The sequence below is a fragment of the Bombyx mandarina genome, chromosome 26, assembly GCF_030267445.1.
Source record: "Bombyx mandarina strain Sakado chromosome 26, ASM3026744v2".
Taxonomy (NCBI): domain Eukaryota; kingdom Metazoa; phylum Arthropoda; class Insecta; order Lepidoptera; family Bombycidae; genus Bombyx; species Bombyx mandarina.
In genome coordinates, this window is record NC_143232.1 from 7,771,891 (window position 1) to 7,784,915 (window position 13,025).

Here is a 13,025-nt window from a genome sequence, read left to right on the forward strand (position 1 = left end):
AGCGCACCACCACCCGAAGTGATGACCACGACCACTCTGCCAAGAGTGCATCCGACTGAGAAGAAGAATGTATTTATGGCAAATACAACGATAAATTGTCGGGCTCTGGGTGATTGCTTGCGGTTACTCAATTTCAACAATTTTTGAAGCATTGAACAATTTTTGTACGTCATTTTAACCGACTTTAAGACGCCCGATTGACTTTTAAATTCGCACACGCATCAAAGACCGATGACAATACAATAATTTCATAATCTCTAATATCCTGACCGATATCAACACGATAATACAACGTCAAAATTAAGTGATATATATTTTTTATTTTTTTATTGCTTAGATTGGTGGACGAGCTCACAACCCATCTGGAGTTAAGTTACTGGAGCTCATAGACATCTACATCGTAAATGCCACCACTCGTATTGAGATATGAGTTCTAAGGTCTCAGTATAGTTACAACGGCTGCCCCGCCCTTCAAACCGAAACTCATTACTGCTTCGCGGCAGAAATAGGCGGGGTGTTGGTACCTACCCGCGCGAACTCACAAGAGGTCCTACCACCAGTAAATATACACTTCGTGATCCATTAATGATAAACTCGATTTTCGTATTTCGATTTTCAATTTGTATTTTTTTTTCTATTTATGTCGTAACAACAAATTAAAAGTTTTTTTTTATGAACCGACGTAGGCGCGTCGAGCTTAAACATTGAATCGATAAAAAGTATCGTTTACGAATCGATAACGCGTCATCGATTCCGTGCAGCCGGCGGTTTGTTTGATTTTATCTGTGCCGATATCGTGTTACTACCTACCGCAATGTCATTATTAATCGGTGCTTAAAAAAATAAGGTATTTGTAAAAAAATATAATTTGTTTACGTACGTACACATTATGATGTTTATTCGGAGAACGTTCAGGGTAATTTAAAACGGTGTTACCAGTTTGAAAAATTCGCGTTAGAGGATAGTATTTTTTTTTAAATACGCGGTCGAATACGTGATGGTAAAATAGTTACCTACTGTTGTCCATAGTCATCAGTGATAGCTAGGTCGTTTCTTAAATCTGTAATAATGGATTTACTAGTCTTCATCGATTAACAATAGTAACATTTTGAAATTGGGTGGCATGAAAGTTGAATTCAGAAAGGCGCTATCTCGCCGTGCGTGCTCAAAGCACGCATCACCTCAGGCATAATTTTGTGGCGAAAAAAAAAACAGTATCTCTTTGTTATTTACAAATTGTAACTAATTTAATTTTTTCTATTTTTTACTTAACCTTAGTTTCATCTCGGATTTGTTATCTTTAGTGGGAATGTCAGTCGACCGTAGCACGAAAAGCGAATACTACACTTAATATTAAAGACACGAAAACTACGAAGTAATCGAAGCGTTTGAAACAATAAAATGACAATAATAAACGCGAAATTAAACAGTTTTCCCGATTGTGACGAGACTTGGTACAATTGTTATTTGTGTTTTAGGGAAGATTTATTTTATAGTTCAATCAACAGACGACCGATTCCATAGACACAGCTCACTGAGTTTCTCACCGGATCTTCTCAGTGGGTCGCGTTTTCGATCCGGTGGTAGATTCTGCGAAGCACTGCTCTTGCCATGGTCAGTGTTAGCAATTCTGACAGATTGAGTTCGTGAGCTCGCCTATCCGTACACGCGCGTAGTTGGAATAGGTTTAACCTAATGTTTATCACAGCTATATGGTATCTAGCTGTACCCGTCCGCTTCGCTGGGCATTTAAAACTAACATTATCATTTCTCACCCCCACAAAGATTCTCATCATTAACGCCCCCGCAACTGGTATAGGGAGTTCAACACTCATATAAATATTAGCCTACCATTAAATACATGTATTTTCTACACGGATACCAAGTTTCAAGTCAATCGGATGCACGGTTCAGTAGTTATAACGGAACATCCGTAAAAACCGCTGTAGATTTATATATTATTATATAGATTGAGCGACAATCATAGCGCAGTCGATTTGATTTTTGATTACATGATGTTATCTTTTCCCAGTAGAAGTTTCTAGAACATGAGTCAAGTACGTTAATTGTTGGAAAAATTGTCACCTGCTGCGATATTCGAACACCGGCACCATTGCATAGCTCGATACGAATGCACCGGCCGTCTTATCATTTAGGCCACTGCGACTACGAATTCCCTTCCTCATATCATAAATGGAACGAATTCAGGGAGGGGTCATTGACCACGGCCATTGAGTTACCATTGCGTTTTAAAAAAAGAAGAAATTATTTTTCTAATGAATTACGTACTCAACAAACGTTTACGATTGACTTCCACGGTGAAGGAATAACATCGTGTAATAAAAGTGAAACCCGCAAAATTATAATTTGCGTAATTACTGGTGGTAGGACCTCTTTTGAGTCCGCGCGGATGGGTACCACCGCTCTGCCTATTTCTGCCGTGAAGCAGTAATGCGTTTCGGTTTGAAGGGCGGGACAGCCGTTGTAACTATACTTAAGACCTTAGAACTTGTATCTCAAGGTGGGTGGCGCATTTACGTTGTAGATGTCCATGGGCTCCAGTAACCAGTTAACACCAGGTGGGCTGTGAGATCGTCCACCCACCTAAGCAATAAAAAAAAAGAAAAAATAAAACGATTTGTTGAAATTTAACATTCTCATCATCCTCCTACCAGTCACCTGGGGTCGGCGCAACATGTTTTCTCCTTCTATACCTACTTCTCTGTCATATACCATTTCTTCGCTCACTCCCCTCTTACACATATCGTCTTTTACGTAATCCGTCCAATTCTTCTTAGGTCTACCTCTTCCTCTAAATCCTCCCACATTCATAATTTACATGTGAAAGGAAATGAAATGAAATTTAACGTTCTGAATTTTAATAATATACCCTACCTAGTTTTTTTGGGATCTATTTTAAATTGAATATGCAATTTCGAAAAGGGCACATCTCTGAAAATGTAAAATGTTCAGGAAATGAAAAAACTGATTATCTTCTAAAGCAGTGTAAAATTTAAAATATTAACCTTTGAGATATATTTTAGTGTTAATTAGCAATTGAAAATTACTGGAATTATTATAAAATGGGTGTAGGTAAGCCTCAAAACTACATGTATATGAAAAAACCTATTTGACAAAATATGCGATATGCGCCCTTTTCGAAATTGGATATTCAATTATAGATGACATAAAATATGAGTTAAGTGATGAAAATAGAGTAAATAACAATAGCTAAGTGCGCGGGAAGGCGTTAAGCTGAATGCAACACATGTAATTTTATTTTAGAGACCTTTTTAACAACATAAAGTGTACGAATACAGAGTAGGTAGGTACTAGATAAAATAGCGTTTCGTAATGCCCGTTTGCGCTTTGAACTAGGCAAAGCAAGCAAGTTAAATTGCAACAATAAAACGTGTTTATGTCCGTAGGAGTGGCCGGTCGGGTCGTCTTTAATTGTTTTGTAGCACGATTGTTGTATCCACTTATAAATACATTGTTGTGGCCTGATTAAAGGCGCGGCTTAATATAGAATTTTGTTTTGTTTTCCCGGTATATTCCCAGGGTCTTAGAACTTATCTCAAGATGGGAGGCGCATTTACGTTTGTAGATGTCTATGGGCTCCAGTAACTACTTAATACCAGGTGGGCTGTGAGCTCGTGCGCCCAGCTAAGCAATAAAAAAGAACGGGTCAGCTTTAGTCCGGTCTTCGGTATCCTTCTGGGTAAGGTTGTAATCGTCTATATCCGCCTTTACCACATCCAACCAGCGTTGGGTCTAGGTACACCGGAATCTTGGACCTGGTACGTATCTGTGGCATCTTTTTCCGGCATAGCCTAGAGACCTGCGACTTATGTGGCCGTACTATTGGAGACGATTATCCTGCAGCATATTTTATAAACACTATAGATTCTTAAAGAACAAATCTGTCCTCGAGCAACTTCGCATAGAAACGAGACTGTCGACGATTTGTTACCAGAATATTCTTGGTTACTTGGTCACATTGCTCGACGGTCACCAGACAACTTTGAAAAATTTACTTTGGTGGGCAAAGTAGAAGGGAAAAGACCCGCCGGCCGGCACCTAAACCGTTGGTCAGATCAGATAACTGCGCTCACTGGACTCTCTGTTGCGACCGCCCTCAGAGAAGCCGAAAACCGAAGGATGGAAGCTGATGGTAGAAAGAGACACGAAGGGCTTTCAGGGACATGACCTGCAGCAATGAAGTATGCGACTAAGAAGAAGAAAAAGAAATTGATTCTTAATGAGTTTATGTTTTGGAATGTTTTCCGAGTGGCTCGCTAGCTGAGCCAGACTTGGTCTAGACTGAGTCGTCGCAATGAGTTAAGCGCTTAGGTAATTATAAAATGACTCGTGTTTGTTTATTTCGTGTAGACTGTCGGACATCGGAGACTTAGTGTCGCCCTACGAGACGATTCGCATTTATCACGAATTCTTACTTACATATTCGATCGCATATCACTTTGATGGCTGCACATTGTTTTGACATAATTACGACAATATTTGAGGCCGTCAGCACAAAAGTGGCCTAAGCTTATCATAGTTAGTGTGGAGGCAATTAGGTTTGAATTTTTATGAATTTGAATTTGAGTAAGCAAAAAACAATCCGCGCAAAAATAATGCTTACAAAGCTATCTGTTATCTATGAATGAAACTATGGATAGGCCGGATTTACATCAAAATTTATTAAATTTTAAATAAATTCCAATATACGTCATAAAAAAAAAGTGGGTTAGGCCACTTTCGCGCTGATGGCCTCATTTAAGCTTCTTGCTTTGCAAAAGATAGTTCGTATACAAAAGAGAAAAAAAAATTTTTTCATCTAGTTACATATTTTTAAACGATCATTCAGAACATTAATTCTTAAATATTATGTGTAGTTTCATATTTGTAACCTTAAATAAAAAGGTCTGATCACATCATGTGCTAGTCAGTCAACGCTGTTTATATTTATTACTAGCCGACCCGGCAGACTTCGCAGTGCCTCAATCGATAAATAAAAGACCTAAACTTTTGTATAGAATAAACTTTAAAAAAAACAAAAGGAATCCGCCCGACGGGAACACATCATAGGAAAAACAAAATTGTTTGTTTTTATATAACTCCGAGCATTTTCATATTTTTTCAAACTTTTAAACCTTCTCTGGACTTCCACAAATAATTCAAGACCAAAATTAGCCAAATCGGTTCAGCCGTTCTCGAGTTTTAGCGGGACTAACGAGCAGCAATTCATTTTTATATATAGAGATTACGCAAGTCTTATTAACCGCAATTAGAATTAGTGCTCCGCTAGAAGCTTTACAAGAAAAGCTGTTGGCGATTCCCTACTCATTTAAACAGCATCCTGTATTTGTTGTTCAATAACTTGAACCGTTTCTTTATTATTGCTTAGATAGATGGATGGCCTCACGGCCCACCTAGTATTAAGTGGTTACCGAAGCCCATAGACATCGACAACGTAAATTACGCCACGCAACTTGAGCCATGAGTTCTAAAGTCTCAGTTTTACAATACAACGGCTGCTGCACCCTTCAAACCGAAACGTATTACTGCTTCACGACAAAAATAGGCGGAGCGGTGGTACCTACCCGTCCGGACTCTCAAGACGTCCTACCACCAGTAAAAGCGTGCGGTAAAACTTTTAAAACAGGTTTAATACTCTCTTCATAAGCCGGGGGAAAGCAAAGCGAATATGGTGCAGTTTCATAAATAAATAGTTTAATTGAGGAAGCACACGTCAAATATTATTTTAATTACTTTCATAACACACTTGCTTATCACACATCGCTATGGAGTAGGACGTGCGCGTAAAAATCGAGGTTTTATCGACGGGGTCGCGACAAATCGCCCATCAAATATACATTTCCGTTAATTAAATATATAAGTATAAAAATGAATTGCTGTTCGTTAGTCTCGCTAAAACTTGAGAACGGCTGGACCGATTTGGCTAATTTTGGTCTTGAATTATTTGTGGAAGTCCGGAGAAAGTTTAAAAGATAAATATGAAAATGCAATGAAATTAAATAAAAATATAATAACAATTTTGTTTCTCTTTTGATGTGTCCCCCGTCGGATGGATTCCTTTTGTTTGTTTTAAGTTTATTTTATACAAATGTTTAGGTATTTTATTTATCAATTGAGGCACTACAAAGTCGGCCGGGTCAGCTAGTTAAATATAAAATGTTATCCACTTTACTGGTGGTAGGACCTCTTGTGAGTCCGCACGGGCTGGTACCACCACCCTGCCTATTTCTGCCGTGAAGCAGTAATGCGCTTCAGTTTGCAGTACGCGGCAGTCGTTGTACTGTAAAAACTGAGACCTTAGAACTCATATTTCGATATGGGTGGCAGCATTTACGTTATAGATGTCTACGGGCTCCAGTAACCACTTAACATCGGGCGGGCCGTGAGCTCGTCCACCCACCTAAGCAATAAAAAACACACACACACGCGAGATTATACCGTATAAACATATTTAATTACATTCCGTATTATTTATTACGTATGATCATCGCATTGTCACTGTTACAGGCAAATTTTTAAATTGACAAATACAGATAATGTGAACATCGACCACAAAACAAAACAGTGGCTAGCGTTTATCGTAACACGATGATCAGTGTCAACCGACATTGCCAATGGCTGTTTTAAAATCGATGTTGTATGATGCGTTTGCGGGTTGATGTTTTTAAATCGATGTTGTTCGCGGGTTGAGCTTTAATTAATTTATTAACGAGGGCCGAATAACTGGATTAGGTTGCGAAAAGTCCTATCTAGGTCCTATGCTAGAGAAACGAATTAGTTAATAAGCCACAGTTGTTACACATTTAAACCTGAATCACTAAATTGATTTAAATGGTTGACTGGTAGAGAATGCCTCGGGCATTAAGTCCGCCATTGTACTTCTGTGCATTAAGTTAAATAAATAAATAGATAAATTAACAAAACCAATTCACACAACTCCGTTCCTCACATCCCACCAATAACTCCTTGAATAACACTTCGATCTCATTTCCAATGTTGAGTTACAAATAAAACCCAGTAAACACGCATTAATAGTCCCGACCGCAAAAAATCTTTCGAATCTATTTACAAAATCCCGTATAACGTCTAAGACGGTTAATATTATTTATAATTCAGCACATTAAAGTGCTTTATTGTTCTAAGGCTTATTTAGGGGTGTCCCAGCGGTATTAAGCTAATATTAGGAGGGTTCCGCCTACCCTTATTGCCTACGCTCTGAATTATAAATAAAGAATCATTCGGTTTCTAAATCTTCAGGATTTTTTTTCTTATACCTTAAGTAATCGTATTTTCGAATTGACTTGAAAAAAATATCTATTATAAGGTTGTTGTTTTTTGTAATAATAAAGCTTATTGTGATGAACACTTAGCTCGGTAATAAGGTTTATCCTCTGAGACCAGATACAGTTCAGAGTGCTTAAAATTTTTATTTTAAGCAGACGAAACTCAAGCCTTTGCCGAATGCTATATAATACTAGAACCCACAGACATCAAAACATGAATGTTGCCATGCCTCTGAAATTGTGTTGCCCAAACCAAATTTTTCAAATACGAGCTTATGTCATATTTACGAATAATTTATCCGATGTCGGAAACACCGTGTAAGAGAAAACTATAATTTTCCCAATCAGCTATGCATTTGAGACGCTGACCTCAAGTCCAATGTATCTGCTTGTTGACTGTTTTTCTAATGTTAATTGTGTTTTGGTGTGCAATAAAGTATGTTCTTTCTCTCGCTCTCTCTTAACCAAATAGAGTCATTATGTTTTTCCTGTCTTCAGTACAACATTTGAAATCTATCGCAGGTTCTCGTACAATGAAGATTTGAGCTCCACAATGGATTCGCCGGTGTCCTCTCAAGACGAACGCGACATAGAGGTCAACGTGGTCTCCGGAGCGAGCACGCCCGACATCACCTCCTCCCCAACAAGAGAACAGAAGAGTCCTTATTACGAGCTAAAGAAAGACAAAGAAGAGAAGGCCACCGGGAGTGCTCCGTACACCAGTTTTTCCATTAGCTCGATCTTGAACCGTTCCGAGCCTAGAAGGGAATCGAATGTTCTGGAATCGGCATTGGCTGCTCATCATTTTGGGAACGCTAATGACGCTATGCTATCTAGGTAAGTAAGTTGTATAGTTAACTAGCGACCCGCCCTTGCTTCGCTTCGGAACTGTAATTTTTGACTAGCTGACCCGGCAGACTTCGTAGTACCTCAATCGATAAATAAATGACCTAAACTTTTGTATAAAATAAAAATAAAACAAACAAAAGGCATCCGTCCGACAGAAGACACATCAAAGGAAAAATAAAATTGTTAATTTTATTTAATTCCGAGCATTTTCATATTTATCTACCTTTTAAACCTTCTCTGGACTTCTACAAATAATTCAAGATCAAAATTAGCCAAATGGGTTCAGCCGTTCTCGAGTTTTAGCGAGACTAACGAACAGCAGTTCATTTTTATATATAGAGATATAGATTTTATTGAATTTTCTCAGTTCATCTTTCTATCGCCCACTCAGTTGCTTGTAGTCACAACTATACAAATATTTGTCCAAATGGTGTAGTGTAAAAGGCAAAGTTTAACTAACGTCTTTAAATACCAGATGCGATAAAAGTATTTTTATTTTGATTTATGTAAGGATCAACTTAATAAATTATCATTTTCTATGGTGCACTATTTTGGCGGTAATGCCTTAAAAATCCATCCAATAGTTTTTGCGTGAAAGAGTAACAAACATACATCCATTCTTACAAACTTTCACATTTATAATATTAGTAAAATAAAGCGAAGATGATAAAACACGCGTTTTAAAGGTACGCGAACTAAAACAGCGATTTTCAATATCGCGACGTATCTATCTATCTATCTATCTATCCATCCATATAATATATTATAGAAATAAAGTGCTGTTCGTTAGTCTCGCTAAAATTCGAGAACGGCTGGACCGATTTGGCTAATTTTGGTCTTGAATTATTTGTGGAAGTCTAGACAAGGTTTAAAATGTAGATAAATATGAAAATGTTCGAAATTAAATAAAAATAACAATTTTGTTTTCCCTTTGATGTGTCCCCCAACGGACAGATTCCTTTTGTTTGTTTTAAATTTATTTTATACAAAAGTTTACGTCTTTTATTTATCGATTATGGCACTAGTCTGCCGGGTCGGCTAGTTAAAAATAAAAGTTTTTTAAAAGCAAAATTTGCCGACGTAAATGATTATCGGGTTCGCAGTCCATTGCTCGTCCACTTGAGGTAACCGTTGCGGTGGAATAATGTCCGGAATCGATCGGGTCCGACCGCACCGCCCGCCCATTAGTTCAACTTAATCTATGCTGCCTTTACTTAGACGCTATCACTTGAAGGCGAATCACTGGGTCACTTCCTTGTACTGATTCACTTGAATGCGAGTCACTATTAAGCTGAGCGCTGCTCGAGATTGTTCGGACGAAAGAGACTTTCAAATTAAAATTTAATAATTTCTAGGTTTTATTTTATTTTTTATCGCTTAAATGAGCGGACGAGCTCACAGCCCACCTGATGTTAAGTGGTTACTGGAGCCCATAGACATCCACAAAGTAAATGCGCCACCCACCTTCAGATATAAGTTCTAAGGTCTCAAGTATAGTTACAACGGCAGCCCCACCCTTCAAACCGAAACGCATTACTGCTTCACGGCAGAAATAGGCAGGGTGGTGATACCTACCCGCGCGGACTCACAACAGGTCCTACCACCAGTCTTTTAGCCATTACTATACTTTGCATCGTTTGTCTTCCAAATAAACGAATTATATTTGGGGCATGTTCTACGAGCGTTGTGTTTCTCACATTCAGCGCTAGTTACAGCGACTGGTATTGATTAGTGCTTTATAATAATGTGAATGTAAGCGCAGCACCATAAAGAGATCGCTTTAAGCCCAGCCTCACTAACTATGTAATGAAACTTTGTGGTAATATTCATCAAGCTATCAGCCGCTCGAGAAACTTGAGCTTTCGTTTGTTCTTCACTGAAGTTTTTAACTTCGTTATCGAGCATAATAGATTTCCATTTTATACGACCTGTATTGAATGAGGTATAGCGAAAAGTATACTTATATAAATATACTTTTTATCGTACTCAAGACAATAGATCAAAGTATTTACGTATTGTATTATTAACAGTCTTTGTTACGCTTGGAATTTTTCAAGTTGCTCGTCTTGAAACTCGAGAAACATACGTTGAAATATTTAGCTGTATACTAGTGTTAGGGCGACATGTGAGTCCGCACGCGTAGGTACCATCACCCTACCTATTTCTGCCGTGAAGCAGTAATGCGTTGCGGTATGAAGGGTAGGGCAGCCGTTGTACTGTAGAACTGAGACTTAGAACTCATATCTTAAATTGGGTGACCTCATTCACGATGTCTATGGGCTTCGGTAGCCAAATACCAGCAGGTGGGTAGTGGATTCTCCAGCCCTTTTCCTCTCCTCCTACTCGCTTCGGTTTCCTCAATGCTGAGGATCGTGACCACCTACTCGCAACAATATTTTTTGGTCATATCTGCCGCCGAGTGTAGAGCATCTTGAACTGTGGTGTCGTGAGTAGTACGGATCTGGTCAGTCCAACGTATCAAGCCTCTACCTTGTGGTTTTTTCCGTCCACTTTGCCAGTCACCATCATCTTCTCCAAGTTGCCGTCAACCTTTCTGGCAATGTGGTCAAAGTATTCCAAAACCCTACCTACGTACGCAGATGGTAGAAAATCTCCAGCCCAAACAATAAAAAAACATAGAAATAATCGAAAAATTCAAGCTAATAAAACCGTCTTAAAAAGGCAAACGCAAGACTTAGACCATTATAGCGCACCTACAGGGTAAAATAAAGATATTTATCGTGGTATAAATAGGCAGGTAGACTTACTAAAACTTACACTAGCTCATAAAATATATATGGCTAATATATCTTTCCTGAAGGTTTTTTTTCCAGTTTTCGCGCGTCGTGGATCTAAATAAATGTACTTTTACTTTATTATAGTTGTTATATTATTTCTGACATATCAAATACTTCCCTGTGTTCGCGTTGGTAGATATTTTAAATGTTGATCCAAATGTTAGTTCTCAGTTAGTTTAGTATTAGAAACGTCGGAAATAATAATATAACAACGATAAAAAAGTTACATTAAATGTATGCATTTTAAACGTTAACATTAACGGTTTTATTTAGACGTGCAATAATTGAAAAGATCGCCTTGATTTTCCGCATCGACTACCTTCTATACTACGCAAAATAAACTAAAAGATGAACGGGAAAAGACCGCGAAAATCCAACGAATCCCTGAGCAACGTCGAGTCTATCCGTTTAATGCCGGGAGAAACATCATTACCCGTCTAATCAGGCGGGACATTCGCTGAAACCCTCTTATCTGTCCTACAAGGGGCATAAACGGCCGTAAATGGGGTAAACTAGTGGTGTACGGTAACAAATTAGGGTGTATTCTGTGGAGTTGTTTGACATGACGCTTCGACGGTTTTCGGGCGGCCTTTGTTAGATCCGTTTGTTTTTATTCTCTTGTTTGTTATATAAGTTTTTTTTTTTTATTTAGATTTGTAGACAGTTTCTGGGCTCGATGAGTTTTTAAATGGACGTGACGCTTATGCAGTCTTAATCTATTAGTTGCATTGAAATATCGGCTTAAATAACGGCTTTTTTTCCCTACCTATGCTGATAGCCTTGAGAGGCTATTTCAGCTTCTCCTTGATGTGTAGGTGAGCTCACGTGGCTCTAACCGGGAGTGTTGCTAACACTGGCCCTAGAAAGAGCAGTGCTTCGTAGAATCTACCACCGGATCGGAAACACGACCCACTGAGAAGATCTGGCGGGAAACTCAGTGGGCTGTGTCTATGGGTTAATTCACTCGGCGAGCCCTTCGTCGCAAGCGACGGGTTCGACGAGGACGGTGACCGGTGCTTGTGGTACTTAAAAGTACCGTTAATGGATCGGGAAGATCTTGAGGCCACGACAACTTCAAGTTCTTCGACTTCTATTACAAGTACCTCTCAGTGTCATGTCGTACCTATATATTTTCCATTGATGGACTAAATATTTCCATTTGAAATTGTATATGCGTCATTTGGATTTAATTTTATTGAAAATTAAAAAGATTCAAGTTTCAAAAAAAGGAAATACTTCTGGGCTTTCGTAAAAGAATGAAATTTTTTGAGAAAACAGACTGATATAATTACTAAATAATTAATTAATCACTGAATAATTCACTAGTAATATTAAAATAACTTACTTTTAACAATAATAAAATCCCCGCAGATCTAAAGGCTAACTGAAAAACATAATTACGTAATTTATTAATAACTTTCAATATTAAACACCGAACAGAATTAATTCATTATGATTAAAATTTTAACAAATGTTTTCAGACTTTGTTAAACATCTTCCAACATCGCGCGACATTTTGTTTGGCTGTAAACGATCTGTCATTCTGTCCGCCATTTTGCGTTACTTAACTTTTTTTTTTCTCGTCTTTAACAGGCTCAGCTTCTTTTGAGCCAGGGGCGTGATTTAGTAACTTTAGAATGAAAAGTTAATTTGTGTTTTTTTTCTTCCTCGTTACTCTGAGCTTATCTTACAGATTAGTTACATTGCTTTAATTTATATTTAAGCGGACGTTGACGTCAGATGAATTTTCACTCAGTAAACTAAACTTGTTCTTGTCGTGATTATAATCAGTTTCGCGTTTTTTTTAAATGCACTTCTTCATCTTTGGTCCTCTCAAGGGCGGATCCAGTTTTGGCGCCAGGAGGGGGTCACATAGTCAAATTTAGATGCGTTCGTTCCCAAACGTTTGCCATTATACAAAGTTATTATATTATATTAAATTAATTAAATATTGAAGGTATGTAGTTACATAAAATCTGTATGGTGACAAAATATATAAATAAAATTATTATATTCAATTAGTGGTCCACCTAAGTCCTGGACCCAGCTCAGG

The 13,025-nt window shown here is 38.1% G+C and overlaps 1 protein-coding gene across 1 annotated transcript in view; it reads left to right on the forward strand.

The window, feature by feature from the left end:
• Nucleotides 1-13,025, forward strand: part of LOC114241519 (homeobox protein Hmx) — a 36,924-nt gene that overhangs the window by 7,070 nt on the left and 16,829 nt on the right. Inside the window, exon 2 of the mRNA XM_089738800.1 lies at nt 7,848-8,162. Within this exon, the coding sequence (XP_089594926.1) occupies nt 7,879-8,162 (284 nt within the window). The 5' untranslated portion in view covers nt 7,848-7,878. The remainder of the gene's footprint in view (nt 1-7,847; nt 8,163-13,025) is intronic.